The sequence below is a fragment of the Eleutherodactylus coqui genome, chromosome 5 (genome assembly GCF_035609145.1).
Source record: "Eleutherodactylus coqui strain aEleCoq1 chromosome 5, aEleCoq1.hap1, whole genome shotgun sequence".
Taxonomy (NCBI): Eukaryota; Metazoa; Chordata; class Amphibia; order Anura; family Eleutherodactylidae; genus Eleutherodactylus; species Eleutherodactylus coqui.
The window spans coordinates 236,287,053-236,305,667 of record NC_089841.1 but is presented as its reverse complement, the minus strand read 5'-3'; the positions used below and the strand labels follow the sequence as shown (position 1 = coordinate 236,305,667).

Here is an 18,615-nt window from a genome sequence, read left to right as displayed (position 1 = left end):
TTAATGCCATTTACATACCTATATTTTCAAATATTGCTTTACTGTGTCAGCTTATTTTTATTAATGATATTAATCATGTTGTAATTTTAATCCCCTATAATTGTTTATACTGTCCCTTTGGTTGTTGCACTGATGTGTTGCCGATGCCGGACCTGTAGGGTAGATGGGCCATTTTGATGTCTTCAACCTTTGCTCCTGCCTGTTTACTTTCTTTTCCCTTTCTATCCTATTCAATAGTGGTTGTTGCTCTACTTTTAACTTTTACCCATTCTATATGTATGCCATTACGACTGTTTATACGGCATATAACTTTTATATATATATATATATATACACATACATATATATATATATATATATATACATACACTGGCTTGGCTATATATTGTATTATGGGTACCAAATTTACGTTCTAGACTTGGACTGTTCCCTCTCTAGTTGGTTAAATGTTTGAATTTGACTTAAAGAATTATTCAAAAAAAGCCATTGTAAAGAATCAATGATATGCGCATCTAGGCATGCTGGGAGCTAGAAAGGTTAGTGACCACTGCTATGCCACGAAGTTTTAGCCTATAGCCTCCTACCAAATCTGCAAGATCAGACATTTCAAAGTCTTCTACTTTCAGATGGCATCATTGGAGGAAGCCAAAGAATTCCCCTACTGCAGCCTTCACATGGGTTTATATAGTAGCAAGTGTTAGTGACCCTCGCATTTGCTCCTAAACAAGATTGAGACCCCACCTTTATGGTGTCCATATGCCCCACCTAGGCATATATTAAAGAGGTTGAACGAGGGTACGTCTAGACTGCATCGAATTACTGCAGATTTTACCTATTGATTTGTGCAGGTAGAACCTGCAGAGCATTACAGTATTGGGCATGTGGAAAAGATATGAACAAATTTACATTCTGGGAAACTTTTCCACATGCTAATTGATCCACCCTGTCAATTTTTAAATCCACAACATGTTAATTTCTGTTGCGGATTTTAGCCTTTCAATGTAGCAAAATCCGCATGTTGCACTGCAGAATTTGCTATGGATTTTCCATGGATTTGCATTAAAATCCGCCGGTGGATTTGCATCAGATTTATTCCTCCCACGTGGACGTGCCCTTAGTGTGCAACTATCTTAAAGATTAATGTTCTCAACTATTCGGAAAAGTACTTACCAAAGTGCTATTTAATACAGGCATATCTTTTGAATTGAGTTACAGACTTGCCTAACAATATCGGAATCTATAAGTATGAAATGGATCTTGTATGGCGGTACGCACGTAAATACTCCAAGCAGTCACTATGTTCCACACATAGGATTCCAGTACAGTTTACAACATATGGAAACATGTAGCATTCTTCATCCTCATAGTATAGAACCAAAAAAATAATCAGAAACAGAAGAAATAAAAAACAATTATTTAACTCCTGCTACACTGTAGCACTAAATAGGCAGCTAAATCTCATTTCCCATAATAATGCCGCTATACCTTGCTTGCACAACAGCTAACATGTTAATAGTAGCATCATTCTTACATTTCAAGTAAATCAAACCCATGCAAACAGATGTAATTTCATAACCCAGCTGCACATTGCTCAATCTGTGCTGCGAGTCTCACTTAAAGGATCTACTGTGTACATCCTTTCCCTGTTATATAAGATAACATGCCCCTTTTTTACATTGACTTGCAAACCACATTTTTTTCAATAAAAGTTTACGAAACAGCGCTGACACTATACGCCGTTACGACATGTTTGCACGCTGTCGGAAAATAACATCCTTCATCGTCCGGAACTTTGATGCTATGCTGCTGCTTTTATAATTTCCCAATTCAGAATACCAAGTGACATTAGATAAGGTAACAGTGCACGCTACTTTCTAGCAGCGCCGAGCCAATAAAAGAAATAGGAACGGTTTCATGAATGCACTCATTGTGTGCTGTCTCTTCATATCCTAGCTTCCAAATGACAGTCATATGCCACCAGCTGCAGGAGGCATTTCAACTATGTCAATCGCTCTAATGTAGCGCAGGAGGCCAAGGGAGCCTAGAATTAACTCAGTCCCTGCTGTATTCCGTGCCACCACTCAAGCCTGACTTATCACCTGGATCGAAGCACAAAGACCGTTCTACTTAAAACCCAGTTCTCTAAAGTCCGACTTGCAGTATACAGTACAGCAAAGCAGTTCTTTTTTTTTCTTACGCTTTCCTCCCACATTGATTTACTGTATATTATTGAAATAAGAGACAACAATCTGCTCAATAAGATTTTCCCTTATATCCTGTATAATAAAGATCAATAATTGTTCATACTGCCAAGAGCTAACTGGGCAGTGAAAATGTATTATAGGAGGTAGGTAGTGTATTCATTACATAGGTAATGTGTCCTGACATATATATGTCATCAGCCGTCCCCCACAGAGTGCAACAGTAGCTTTAAAATTCATTCCATGGTTTTCTATAAGGGTGCTTTTACATGAGCGGTAATATCCCACATTACGTACCGCAAGACATGGTAAATTCCACACCAAAATCTGCAACCGTGGTGCAGAAATGAAAAGGACTTAAATTCTGTGGGCAATTCAACATCAAAATCTGCATGTAGATATGGGGGTCTTGGGGCAGAATTCCATACTGGCAGATTAACCCGCTTCTCGCAGTGCGAATTTCGGAATAATTCTGCGTGTGTGAAAGAGTCCTAAGGTTATTGTATCTACATGGGCATAGTATAAGTATTACATATATGATATCATATTTATTAATATTTTATATATATATGTAAATATATATATATAATTATAGAAAGCATTACATTGCTAAATACGCCACATTCTGTTTTGCGCTGTTTCTTATAGCATTTTATTCCTTTCTGAGTGCATTGTTTCTATATAAGGTTCTGCTTGACTTAGCACCAAGGCATATGCTGTTTAACTGAGCGATGTATGGCATGCTTTATGCCTAAATGTCATACTGATGTACTGCTCAGTAGTACCCTCGCATTAGTAAAGGTGCCCCATTATGTGTGGAAGTTCTTGCAAATGATGGGCAATAGTCGATATAGTAATGCAAATGGATCTGACAAGAACTACAGTCCATCGTGTTCTTACTGGATTACTCCCAATGGCTTCTGACAATAATAGGGGATTGCTAGCCATGCATTTCTGTAATATCTTTAAAGTGGTTCCATTGAAAAGTGTCACATTAAGCTCATATAAAAATTAGCTAGCATGGAAAAATGTCACACGGCCACCCACAGCAATCAAATAAGTCATTCCTAAAGAAACATAACTCACTTTACCACAAAGAACTTAAAGCACACTGTAGGCTCAATGCAGGACCCCATTTTACAGTTTCTACATAGAGATACTCTAACACAAGTTAGACAACTTTCCAAATAGATTTTATTACTTAGTTTGTGCTGATCCTGGGTTACGGTATGACTTTTAACCCATTGTCCTAACTGCATTTATAATACTGCAGTTGCTGCACTCAAATATTCGAGCATTCTCGGCTTGCTTATACGTAGTAATTTGCATATACGGAGCTTAAAGTCTACGTCCTCCTTCACAAGTACATTTTTATTATTGTCTCAGTATGTTAAAATGAAAAAAATGAAGCAACTTTACAAATATCCTTGAATACAAATGTTCTACTATTTTTGCCTACAGCTCCTAAGAATGACCTATGCATCTCCATGGTAACAGACTACAAACGAACCTTACGTAGTCTGATCTTGCCATCATAAACTCTTCCATCCACCTCCTATTTTTAGCAAGTTAACAAGAAGTAGAGAACAGATTGAAGAAAGTATGAGGGCAGGATAAGTCTACATAGAGTTTGCTTGTAGTTTCAAGAGGATCTACCAGCCCGACATGTCTATTTTAGTAAATACTTGAATTCCTCCTTAGACGAACAGCACAATGTAGGGTTCTAAGACAAATGCTTTGTTATGCCTCCAAGGAATGTATGAATAAATTTACAAGTGGGTGTTAGCAGTTGGGGGTGTTGTTGTACAGCCTGACATTCTCCAATGAGTGCTGCCAGTGTAACACTGTGCAGGGACACACCCCTTTGGCAACATGAATGGCAACACCCATCTGTCAATTAATTCTTAAAATTCTAGAAGGAATAGTAGAGGAACCAAACAATGCAGGGTTGTAGGAAAACATGGCGCAGAATGGTTATATTATGGGGAATTCCAGTATTTATTAGAATGCGGCCAGAGCCTCAATCCTGACAGAAGGAGACACTATTCCATAGGCCGCTTAATCAGGCATGAAAGCCTCACATGCAAAGCTCATATATAGGTTAGGGTTCAGAATTAACTTGCTGTCATAGCCATCAGCCCATTCTGCTTCGGTTATAAGCAATTGGGTGGTAAACCCAATATAAGTATAGTTGTTTTAACAAACCGCAAGAGCGGACAGGTCACCTCCTCGTACGACTTGAGTATATTCTACCCATGTTGTGTATATCCTGCAGAAGTTAATATCTGAATGCAATAGGCTAATTCCAGTATCAATGAGAGTGAACAAAGTGACTCCGACACCGGTGGGGGTTCGTAGGGAAGGATTACTATGGGTACTACAGATACATTTTAACCTTTTTTCTGCATAAACAAATTAATGAACATAATGTGTCAAAAAGCCAATTTAATGCTTTCATAGGGTTAAAGGTCTATTTCTATAACAACATAATATGTATTAATGATATCTATTAAAGTCAATAACAGTATTTCTCTTTTTGAGCCGTCACATAAATAGGTGGGGTGTGCTATAAAGGAAATAGAAGAAATTCCATACAACACGTCTGGCATCTGGAGTAGCCCTCAACACATTCCCAACCACATGATTTGTGATACATCGAAGGTGCAAAAGCAGCACAGATGCACTGCAGCAATTGATAGAATGAAAGAACAGGCATCCATTGTAACGCTTCTGTCTACAGTCCTGTGCAGAGCTCCCAAATTTTGACACCTACCTTATGTAGTATAACATCCGCTGGGGCAGAAAAAAAATAAAGTCAAACTGTATCTTTTACTTTTTCACTAGACCTAGCAAAATATACTGATAATTGGTGCATTGAAATGATCCCAGGTAGCAAAAGGTTAAACCAAAAAAAAAAAAGGAAGGCAATGGAGGGGTAGAAAAGGATACAAGCAAAATAAGCATGATAAAAAGCAAATGGGAAATGTGGTCACATGATGTATAGCATTATGTCTGAGGACTGTTCATAGCTCATTAACACGACGAGACTGCTAAAGCTTGGGAGGGTATGGAGGTGTCAGATGTGGAAGCACCGGGAAATATCAGCATGGGAAGGAATCAGCATTGCCAGCAAACTCTTATTCATTAGAGCACTTGGCACTCACTTCCGTACCAGTGCAGGCTGCCCGCTTGTGACAGTATGCTGTGTGATATATTCCCTAGTTGCAGGATTCTGAGCCTTTCCCATATGTGGCGGACAAAAAGAGCATGTTAGCAACTGAAATATAGAACAGAGAAAAAGAGCAACTTTCGCTGAGACTCATATCAGTAGGTGCGGGAGTAATACAACATATTCTTACACTCTTTATGGGTACATTCATTGGTGCTAAACAATAACACACAAAATCCTTATTATCCCTCCTTTGCTGGGGAGAGACCATAACGCTCCATTATAAGGGAGCATGGAAACAGCCTGCAGGCTTGTTGTACTGTTGGAGCAGAGTTTGTTGTTACTAAATACATTCGGCATGGCCATAGGTTGTCTGGAGAATCTGCCTTTTCCTAGGATAGCTGTGATTAATTTCATGCGGAGGAAATCACTGTAAAATGCTGAATATACTAGATCCTATTACATTTTAGCCAATTGGGTTTGTTTGAGCAACAAAGATGACTAAAGCAGGTTTATTACATCTATCGGTCTATCTACCTCATATCTATTCATCCCATATCCAGTCCATAATTATCTACCTGTCCTATCCATCTACCTGCCTGCCTCCCTCCCTCCTATCCATCTACCTGCCTGCCCGCTATCCATCTACCTGCCTGCCTCCCTCCTATCCATCTACCTGCCTGCCTCCCTCCTATCCATCTACCTGCCTGCCTCCCTCCTATCCATCTACCTGCCTGCCCGCTATCCATCTACCCACCTGCCTCCCTCCTATCCATCTACCTGCCTGCCTTCTATGCATCTACCTGCCTGCCTCCTATGCATCTACCTGCCTGCCTCCTATCCATCTACCTGCCTGCCCGCTATCCATCTACCCGCCTCCCTCCTATCCATCTACCTGCCTGCCCGCTATCCATCTACCCGCCTGCCCCCTATCCATCTACCCGCCTGCCCCCTATCCATCTACCCACCTGCCCCCTATCCATCTACCCGCCTGCCCCCTATCCATCTACCCGCCTGCCCCCTATCCATCTACCCGCCTGCCCCCTATCCATCTACCCGCCTGCCTCCTATTCATCTACCTGCCCCCTATCCATCTTCCTGCCTGCCCACTATCCATCTACCCACCTGCCCGCTATCCATCTACCCGCTATCCATCTACCCGCCTGCCTCCTATCCATCTACCTGCCTGCCTCCTATCCATCTACCTGCCTGCCTCCTATCCATCTACCTGCCTGCCTCCTATCCATCTACCTACCTGTCTCCTATCCATCTACCTGCCTGCCCCCTATCCATCTACCTGCCTGCCTCCTATCCATCTACCTGCCCCCTATCCATTTACTTGCCTGCCCCCTATCCATCTACCTGCCTGCCCGCTATCCATCTACCCACCTGCCTCCCTCCTATCCATCTACCTGCCTGCCTTCTATGCATCTACCTGCCTGCCTCCTATGCATCTACCTGCCTGCCTCCTATCCATCTACCTGCCTGCCCGCTATCCATCTACCCGCCTCCCTCCTATCCATCTACCTGCCTGCCCGCTATCCATCTACCCGCCTGCCCCCTATCCATCTACCCGCCTGCCCCCTATCCATCTACCCACCTGCCCCCTATCCATCTACCCGCCTGCCCCCTATCCATCTACCCGCCTGCCCCCTATCCATCTACCCGCCTGCCCCCTATCCATCTACCCGCCTGCCTCCTATTCATCTACCTGCCCCCTATCCATCTTCCTGCCTGCCCACTATCCATCTACCCACCTGCCCGCTATCCATCTACCCGCTATCCATCTACCCGCCTGCCTCCTATCCATCTACCTGCCTGCCTCCTATCCATCTACCTGCCTGCCTCCTATCCATCTACCTGCCTGCCTCCTATCCATCTACCTGCCTGCCTCCTATCCATCTACCTACCTGTCTCCTATCCATCTACCTGCCTGCCCCCTATCCATCTACCTGCCTGCCTCCTATCCATCTACCTGCCCCCTATCCATTTACTTGCCTGCCCCCTATCCATCTACCTGCCTGCCCCCTATCCATCTACCTGCCTGCCTCCTATCCATGTACCTTCCTGCCTCCTATTCATCTACCTGCCTGCTCCCTATCCATCTACCTGCCTGCCCCCTATCCATCCACCTGCCTGCCCCCTATCCATCTACCTGCCTGCCCCCTATCCATCTACCTGCCTGCCTCCTATCCATCTACCTGCCTGCCTCCTATCCATCTACCTGCCTGCCCGCTATCCATCTACCTGCCTGCCTCCTATCCATCTACCTGCCTGCCCGCTATCCATCTACCTGCCTGCCCCCTATCCATCTACCTGCCTGCTCCCTATCCATCTACCTGCCTGCCCCCTATCCATCCACCTGCCTGCCCCCTATCCATCTACCTGCCTGCTCCCTATCCATCTTCCTGCCTGCCCCCTATCCATCCACCTGCCTACCTCCTATCCATGTACCTTCCTGCCTCCTATTCATCTACCTGCCTGCTCCCTATCCATCCACCTGCCTGCTCCCTATCCATCCACCAGCCTGCCCCCTATCCATCCACCTGCCTACCTCCTATTCATCTACCTACCTCATATTCATCTATCCACCAATCCATCGATTGTTCTATCCATCCATCAATGTATGGTTTGATCTCTCTCATATCTCTCTCTCTCTGTTTGCTCTTCATGAATAAATGTGTGTATTATAAATAACAGCCCCATTTTCCCACCAACCTCTTATCTGACCACAGTGGATTGTCATTATATTCTTCAGCATACAATACTTGCTTTTAAATTATGAAGATCATTTCATTGTTCTAAGAATAATGGCCATTTTTTTAAAATTATGATTCACTAGGGAAGAAAATTCACTTTTTGCAGACTTCGAAACCAAGCAGGATGCAGAAAGAGTATAAACGTGCCTTGTTGTATTAAATAAAACGAAGCAAGATGCAGGACAGGCTAGCATGAAGCTCGCAATTGCTTGGGTTGCAGTTGACGCCAGGATTATATCATGTCGGACAAGCTGTTCTCCTATAATCAGCCCCATGGTGTCACAGTGACCTGGCAAACTGAGAAAAGCTTTTGCTGGCGCTTGGGGTTTGGCAGTCCTCTCTTTACTATGGTCCACAAAAGTTCAACCCATAAACTACTAAGAGATTCCCCTGCCGGCATGTTATCAACTATACAGGGTTCTCCTTGGCACATACCCCAATAGACTAGACCAAGGCGTTAAAGCAAATTCTATGCTGGACAAATCCACAACAACGACGATGATTAGCTCTGGACTTCCCCATTTCATCTACTGCTTAATATCCTGATGTAGCAGAGTTGAATATGTCATTTCACCAGTCTGAGCTGCATTACTTGCGAATTATGACAGCTATGAGATAAGAAAATGAAGTAGGCAGTCCTATGCAAAATACACAAGATCATATCAGAAGGAGTTCTGCAAAATTAGCCCTGCTGCATCAGACAAACTCAGTTCTGCTATGTTAGAGAATATGATACATATATGTGAGAAAGATAGATGGATAGACAGACATAGATAGATAGATGGATAGACAGACATAGATAGATAGATGGATAGATAGACATAGATAGATAGACAGATATGAGATATAGATAGATAGATAGATAGATAGATAGATAGATAGATAGATAGATAGATGTGAGATAGATAGATAGATAGATAGATAGATAGATAGATGTGAGATAGATAGATAGATGTGAGATAGATAGATAGATAGATAGATAGATAGATAGATGTGAGATAGATAGATAGATAGATAGATAGATAGATGTGAGATAGATAGATAGATATGAGATAGATAGATAGATACATAGATATGAGATAGATAGATAGATACATAGATATGAGATAGATAGATACATAGATATGAGATAGATAGATAGATATGAGATAGATAGATAGATATGAGATAGATAGATAGATAGATAGATAGATGAGATAGATAGATAGTAGATAGATAGATAGATATGAGATATAGATAGATAGATATGAGATAGATAGATATGAGATATAGATAGATAGATATGAGATATAGATAGATATGAGATATAGATAGATAGATATGAGATAGATAGATAGATAGATATCAGATAGATAGATAGATAGATAGATAGATCGATAGATATGAGATAGATAGATATGAGATAGATAGATAGGTATGAGATAGATAGATAGATAGATAGATAGATAGATAGATAGATAGATAGACAGATAGGAGATAGAGAGATAGATAGATAGATAGATAGATAGATAGATAGATAGATAGATAGATAGATAGATAGATAGGTATGAGATAGATAGATAGATAGATAGAATATATCGTTTTACAATGTCATCCTGATAAAACCAGCATGGTGATTGTAAGCAGTCCATTGAATAACATACTGTTTTTTACTTAATACCAAAGCTCAAAAGTAGCATATAATATGCCATAGTCTATCCTATTAGGTTGCGCAGTATTCTATATAAAGTGAGCTGGACTGAGGTACTGAAACACGATGAGTAAATTGTACAGAAAACCTAATATGACATGTTTGGAAAGTACGTCACTACTTCCACTCCATGTATCTGACATAGTATTGCTTAACACACCTCCATTATTATTGCTGTCTTATAGGCTACTTAGACATGACAGAAAATGACATGGGTAAAGAATAGATCCAACAAGCCGAAAAGAGTAAGGTGAACTTAACCCCTGGACCCCCGAAATATAGCTGGGGAACCCTTTTACATGCTTTGCATTTCATCATGTAATGCCAGTAAAACATTCTGTAATTCAGACAGCCTTCCTTTTTGACGTTGACCTTTTTTTAGCCACCAGGTCCTGTATCTGTTATACTTCTCAAGTAGCCCTGACGTAATAGCGTGCCTAGGAAATGCACTTATTTCATAAACATGGATAACCCTTCTTCTGTAGACACATCAGATTACTTAAACTTCCTGTCAAAAAGCTAGAAAGTCATAAAAAGCCAAAAAGAAAACAAACAGCACGTGCAAACTGGTTTAATTGAGTGGTGGAGATAGTTTGTTTAGTTTGAAAGGAAGCTGAGGTAATATAATGCCTTTATGACAAGTTCTTGTAAAACCTACAGAGGGGCATGGTGTTGAATTTAACTCTTCTGTTGAGAGAAATGGGCAACATGAAAAATCATACTGGTGGGGACTGCAGATTTGGACGTTCATACCCTCTGTATAAAAATATACAAATGCCTCATGGTGATAGATCAATGGTGTAAAATCATATTTCGTGTAGGTATCTCTCCACCCTAGCTGGATAAAGCCCTGGCATGCAAGAGGTTAAGTAAAAGGATTGCTACAGTATATTAATAAGACAACAGAATGTGCTGTTCCTTTTTTATCTAATATTCCTAGGTTTTATTAGATATATTAATGCTGATTTGCAGTCCCAAAGGCATTTGCTTTTAACACCAGAACATATTCTCTGGTTCATTGAGAAATCACTATGTCTCGCTCTGTGCCAGAAAATACATGAAGACACAGCACCCTATAGCCTGCCAGAAGAGCGACTTAAAAAATGAAGTCACGGCAGTGCGAACATACTAACTTTATACATCAAGTTCATGAGTTATGTTGTGTCTTTTCCATTTAGCGCTAGTATTTCACACTGCCATGGGGTCATGTTGGCACTCATTTTACTTGGCACAAAATCATTATGGAACGGTTATCCATTCCTGATTTATCTCATACATATGAGTTGCAAGGTAAATCTATTGATATTAACTACTTCTCATGGTCATGGATTTGCTCGGAAGACATTTGTAGCCCTTACATATCAACTCCTAGTTCTAAAGGTAAATTCGACCAAACAGCTTGCGAGAAGATGTAATGAATGGAGGCCTTGGTATGCGTAAGGGATGTATCTCTCCAAACATGATGTGTGCTAGAAATGTGCAAACAAACCGTATGATGTATGTCCACATGAAAAGCCTCCGTGCAACAAGTAGGCCCTGCACCAGCTCACATAACACTTCTACAGCTATTTAGTCGTAACGATACTCTTTCCAAAAATTAAAGAGGTGTACGGAACCTGCTACAAATACCTACAACATTTCGGATGTTTGCATTGAAACTATTATGGGGTGGAAGGATTAATTCGAGCAAGTAGTGCGAGAGCAAATCCATGGCAAACATATCAGTGCACTTTAAATGACATTATTGTTAAGACTAAGGGGCAGGTAAAGGACAAGCTGACCAGAATCTCCAAGTCATCACGTTTCTTTGGGCAAGAAGAAATAAAGTTCAAATTAAAACCAATCTTGAACGTATTTATCATAAGGATACGGTGACATACACATTCTTCTGTTCAACGACTTCGAACGCCTCTCTTTATAATAGTCAATCGGAAAGCAAAGCATTGATTGAAAGTGTGTTCGCCCATATATATGCATTCCACTACGTATTCCATATACAACACACATTCTAAACCGATCTTGAATCTCGTGACATCACTGCTTTATAGATATAAAGATAAACGACTACTCTGCATACAGTATAATAAGGACGACCATGTGTTGTAGAACTATTGAGCAGTGAAGTCATGGCTCATCTCTGTTCTAAGGATAGTAAGCAGCAGACGACTCAACCAGATGTCTACAGCTTTCTTTGTTATTAGTGGCCACCACCAGTCTCTAATCCCCAAAGAAACACAAAGGATAAGTAACTAAGTAAGACTATCTGGTAACTGTGTGGAAAGTGATTAAGTGGATACATGATATCTTCTTGACCATGATGGAAATAAATAGAACATGCACAATATAGGATGTCCAACTGACGACCATCATACACCATATGAAGGAGGATCCAGATAAGAAAACAAATGTAAATGGTGAAGTAGGAAACCATAAAATGACGAGGAAATAGAGTGTAAAACAAAAGCAGACACATTAAGAAATTTGCAATAGGACTAAATACAATAGCAAATCACACTGCTCTAACGAGAAACATAAATCAGGTGTATACGGTAGGCTCCTCCTCAAGTCTTTAGCCATGCACCCTACTTTTCCATAAATACCAATAAATACTATAGTCAAAATTAAAAATCTGGGCTACCTATATCCTTGTAATGACCAAGTGCACCAGCTACTAAATGGGGCAAGCAAGTAGCTTCAAGAACATGATATACTGTAAATAGCACTTGTGGAGTAATATGGACCAGAAGGCATTCAGTAATACACATTCAAGAGCCACTGGTAGACGCACCATCCTTAATTGTGACAACTTGTCGTCACAATAGGAAAAAAAACCTCAATAGCACAGAAAAATGTAGTTTCCCACGAAACTGAGTGTGAGATAAGGTAATTACGAGAACATGGACGTGTATGAGAGATTGCAATCTGTGGAATAAGTTGGTGCTCTCTAATTAATGCAAGTGAACGAATAAAACATATGGACTGTCACGTCAATATACTCAGTTCAGCTTATAAAAGGTCCAATAAATCTACAACATGAAAGTCAAATGAACAAAAACACATTTTGTAATGTTTTAACCCTATTAGGATGCCCTACACTTAAGACTCTACAGACGTAGACTTTACAGCTGCAAAGGCTTTACATCACGGGGATAGAGGTGACAGAATAAGGAAGAACGTCCAAAATGTCAGGGACTATTGTAAGTGTCTAGTAAAAGAAGAAAAAATGAATAGTTAAAGATGAAATCAGAAGGTAATGTATTATATAGAGGCTGATTTGCATAGGAGTCTTAGCAGCACGCTAACTATATGTCAGGTCGCTGTCTCATGTTAACGGTTTTTTTCTAGGCAACCTGAAATGCTACGACTAGTGGCAGCACAATAATTTAGCAACAATGCAAAAATGTAATGTAATATGTGAAACCTGTCACTAGAAGACTTTATCTTTCCATGGAAATAGGATAGGGATGGGAAGTGCATACACATACTTCCACTATTCTCTAAGGAGATTTTAATTAAACAACATTGGATGCTGTAATATCCGTCGTAATGGAACTCATATTTATACCTAATTTTTACCTTATGTGTAAGTGAAAGACATGAAGATTAACGCTTATGGTATTCCATCTGTGGATCAAGTCACTGAACATATGCTTAGTGTGTTGCCATTTACCTGTCCTACTTCATATACTGTATACAGGAATATATAGCAGTTCACCGGGGGCAACAATATAAAGGCTCTCGAATCGGACGGCAAAAATTCAACAATAGGCCTTTTTGAAATAATGGTTGTGGAAATATGATATAATAAATTATTAGGTAGAAAATACAGACAACAGGTCCAAAATTATGATTTTCGGGGTGTTTTACTAATACAAAATGGGAAAATTTGAAAGGCATCAAAATCGAGAACAACTGTACTTATGATTTCAAATGTAACATTAAGGTTGTCGGGATAGAAAAGGGTCAACTTCAAGTCCAGTGGGTAAAAGTTGACAGAAATGTAATGACATACAACAAACCTTGTGTTTAGATGGCCGTGCTAAAGAACATTAAGTCAGGGTAAAGTAACGCAAAAATAAAAATGACTAAAAATGTGCAAACAATGAAACATACCACGAAGTCTAACAGCCTCACCTAAATCCATAAACATATGGACATGGATGTATAATGTATGTTTTTACCTATTCCTACACAGACCCTAATGATAGCTAGCACCTTGACTAAGTCCTTCATAATCCTATCAGCTTGATGTTACATAACAATATATAGTTTTTCTCTCTTGTGGTTCTTCGAAAACAGTACAGCACGTTTTTAATGTATACTGGGCAGAGGGAGGTTTCCTCATTTTTAACCTTCTCTTGCCTGAATGCACCTGTATAACAGAGCAAAACGTCTCCAACCATGTACGAATTTAGTGTATAAGCATACGGGCACATGTCAAAAGTAGGCCAAAGAGCACATTACACTAGGTTGCAATTCAATACAGCAAGTGAAGGGTTACTGCAATATATCATTGTTAATTACATGAATTGAAATTTATAGGGTTACCAGTTTAGGTTACATTTCCGAAATGCACAAGTCTTAAATGTAGTCACATATGTTGAAGTTTAGTGCTACTTACAAGGTAGATTATGCCCTTGTGTTTCAGCTACATATATATTACCTACAGAATGTTTAGCCTAATCTATTAATTATCTGTTTTTGTTATCTCTGTGTCTTTCTAGTTTCCATCCAATTGATTTGTTCCGAATAATTTTTTGTTCATAAGACAAATTACTGATCAACCATATAGCAAGTCTGCTTTAAATCCATAAAAGAAATAGCAGATCTGAACTGCTGTTGCTTATGTTCTAACTGCTACCCATCCTTATCAACTCCACTAATTGAGAATTAACTAATGCAAAATGATTGATCACTTTACTTTTTAATGAAATGCATTCATTCAGTCAACCTGTTAGTAGGATTTTTTCTACATTGTGAATTGCGTCCAAGTAGAAAGTAAATTTTCTTAAAAAAAAGAATAGAACGTACTAGAAAAAAAAAGGAATTTTTTTTTTAGTTCAAAACCGGAAATAATAATTATGTGAAATTTTTTTATGTTCAAATTACTTTTCCTAGCTGTATTTTACTTTTTATCCACAGGTCTATAGTTTCTGCATCTCTCCCTTCTGCATATTTGTGCCAGATGAAGGTAAGAAAGGTTGGGGTGACCAGGGATGTTATAAGTCAGGGATGGACATGCAGGCAGTTTCTGGTAATTCTCTACTTGTCATCAATCAAAGTGACCCCAAACAAACGCCTTCGAACACAGATCACAAATTGCCCTTTTAGGTTATCAGTTATTTTGGTGCTGAAAAATGAGACTGCAAGAAGATGTGTTGGAATACTTGAAAGATATTTTGTGGACTTGTCTATGGAAAATAGAAAACAGAGAGGCCCAAATAATTTTGCTATTGATTTATAGTCTACACTAGGTCAAAAAAACAAACAAAAAAAACCCACATTCGACTTCAATTTTATGATAAGATCCTAACGATTAATAGCTTGGGTTTGAAGTTCATGCTACCAATATAGAGAGAAAATACTTCAAGTTATAACGCAGGAGAGTAATAAAAGAGAATCAGATGTTAATTTGGTGTCTGTATTTAAAACATTTTTGCACATTTTTGACTTGGCTGTTACATATTTTCTACATCACTACTTCCATGAGTTTGAAACTTAATTTCGCACAATTTTAAGGGTAAAGCTTCATTTACGAATGATGCTGAATCACACAGGCACCTGAAGTAAATCTGCAAATTTTCACTCCATTTTTTTGATATTGCCAGATGGAAGCTTTGAATTACGTAGGATATTTATTTCCTTGACGATGAATCAAGCTAATCTGTAAATTCCTTTGCAGCCAATTCATCTGCTATAGCTGATGTGAATTCTGGAGGATACACCTGATGAATGTCGATAAGTATTCGAGGTTCCATAAGTTCGCCTTTATTCAAACAGGTTGACAGCACAAACAAAAATGTGCGTTTTTAAAAAAATGTAGGTCAAACAAAATAAAAAATCTTTTAAAACTAGATCCATAAATACGAAATAATTAATATTTCTGAAACTGCTTCATTTTCAATGTAGCTTAAAAAATCATTACATCTGTGTCTGTATTGCTAAAAGGTTGTTTTTTCTTCTAGTGTTTCGTTAATGAAAAAACAACAAAAAGAAATTGCTTCTACACGTGTCTAGCATTAGTTCACATAATCTTTGTACACTGCCAAAATACAAGTAGCAAACTATTAAACCCATAATAAAAGTTGTCCCAATTCTCTCAGCTTTTTAATCTCCAAGACCGGAACAAATTAAAGAAGACTTCTGATCCTCTCATCCCACCACAATCCCTATTTTCTTTTCGTTTCCCCCAGATGTTTTTTAGCATTATTGATATTGCTTCTTTTCTTTAACTCTTTTTATTTTATTTTATTTTTTTATCATTTCCAACTGAGGAATTCTAAAGACTGACCATTTACTCAATTGTCACTTATCATTTATCGAGTTCTACATGGATTCAATTAATTAACTACATTTTAGACGTACTAGCCCAACCTATAAGACCTACTATATAATCCTTTGTAACTTATAATATTCGTTACATGCCTTAAAAGCTTGATTTGGGGATTATTTAGTCCTCCTTGATATACTGACAAAATATTTCCCTCTAGAAAATGTTCCAAGCAACATACAGGACTGGTTTCTAAAAAGAAAAAGCACATAAAAACAGCTGTACAGGTAGAATACCTATATATTCAGTATATGAGTGTAATAACGCATGTCTATATGTGTGCAAAGGAATTTTCACAGATATGGGTATAGTGCTGTTGGAATGGGTTTGTTCAGCATCGTTATGCATTACCTTCAAGTTTTGTGGACATATTTAAGAATTGCTCTCTCTGTCCAGGTTCGTGTTCATTAGAGATTCATATCAGCTTACTGTATTATCAGTAGTAATCAGGGTCCCTCTACAGGAGATACCAAAATATGCCTTGTTAATATAAAGTGCGTTAGCCAGTCACTGAGTCTTTAGGACCTACATTTTTTTAAAGGGTTAATACTCTTTGCCCTCTGTCGATTTTATCTCATCTATTACAATTTAAAAAAAACGATATCTGAAATCTTTTATCATAAAAAAAGTTTACAAAAAAAGATCTCCCCATTTACATTTTTTTTACATGATAAGGATTAACCATTTACATGTATTTCAAATTATGAAGTATCAGATAATGTAAAAAAAAAAATTTTTAAAGCTTTCCCAGGACAGTAAAATGTTTATTGGTATGAAAAAAAAAAATTGTAAGGACGTCTGTGTGTTTCTACTAAGAAAAGCAAATATTCGTCTATAACCTAGTCTACTTCTTGCATGTGTCATAAAGTTAACTTTATATGTTTAAGCCCACACTTAGATACAGCCTGCGTATCAACATGTGCATGGTACAGAGACACCGGCTTGTGTGATTAATTATCAGTTGTTACTGGCCTCGCAATAACATTTCAGCTTTCCCGTCAATAGCAGCATACCAAGATGCCTTTAAGGCGGCCCCCAGTGCAGGAAAGGCTCTGGGGAGGACGCCAAGACACGGCCTTGCAGTGTGAGTGAGAGAAACAGGGGGAGAAAAAGTGATTATGTATATGCGCTGAAGAATGTAGAAGACTATGGCTGGAAAGGGGTTAAAAGGAAAAAAAAGGAGATGGAAACAATAAGATGAAGAGAAGACGTAAAGGAAGAAAGAAGCAATCAAAAAGAAAAAAAAAGTGAAAAAGAAATATTAAGCGAGAAGCTTAACTGCTTGAGCATCAACCATCCGCTCTGAGCCTTGAGCAGTTTAAACAACACAGCAGTTCAGCTCATCTGAGGACTGGGGGAAGCTGTGTTCAACCACATGAAGTCAATTAAGATCCTAGAAGAGGGGCCCCTCAAATTTCTATCACTGCGAAATCAGTGAAAGGAAGAAGGAAAGAGTGGATGTGGTTTTAATTCCACTTTTGATTACTTTCGCAGAAAAGGATGCTACGGGCTAATTGTTTTGCATTGCATCTAAATTTCATTTGGTTTTTCACTTCCCCCTTTCTCTACAAGTCTATAAAAGATACAACTAGTAAGGAACTGCTTTTTCAGGTAGCATTTCATTCATAAGTAAGCCCTGTGTTGGTTGTAAGAAAGGAATCTACGAAGAAGAGACACAGGTCAACTAGTAACAGAAAAAAAACACCAAGGTCCCACATCAGATCTTAACTGAAAAGTAAGAGAAATCCCTAAGTATGAATGCATAAGGTAAAGAAATCCTAAGTATCTTATCATCCATAATTCTAAAATTTCCATTGTTTTGCAAGCAAGTAACAAAAAAGGAGGCACTCACCTGTTGGGACATTCTGAAGAGAAGATTGGCATCACAGTTCTGCCATGCCCCCATGTACCCAGGCTCGCTTGCCGGTGTCCTCGTACCGAACTGCATGGAGTTGTCAGGGCAAGAGTCTCTGAATGCCCGGTCTCTCGCCCTCCTGTCTCGCTGTCTGTCTCGCTGTATGTCTCTTTCTCTCACATCCACTTCTGTTTCTTCTGACTGAAAAGTGAAGGTGGATTTTTGAGCCTCTTGGCATTCAGTAGCACAAGTGTGGAGTAGTTACAGAGCTGCATGTAGGCTGCATTTCATTTAGGGAAAGAGAGTAAAAAAAGGGTAGGAGAGGATGAGGAAGGGGGTGGGTGGGAGGTGAAGTAGCAAGGAGGGATGTGCTGCTGATGGTGGTGGGGGG

General features: G+C 39.3%; 1 protein-coding gene across 4 annotated transcripts in view; it reads right to left on the bottom strand.

Moving 5' to 3' along the window:
- The window catches only part of BNC2 (basonuclin zinc finger protein 2), a 553,266-nt gene that overhangs the window by 259,642 nt on the left and 275,009 nt on the right, over window positions 1-18,615 (bottom strand). For all 4 annotated transcript variants that reach the window (XM_066604361.1, XM_066604357.1, XM_066604358.1 and 1 more), the window contains one exon: window positions 18,222-18,425. In XM_066604361.1, coding sequence (XP_066460458.1) covers window positions 18,222-18,425 — 204 coding nt within the window. The remainder of the gene's footprint in view (window positions 1-18,221; window positions 18,426-18,615) is intronic.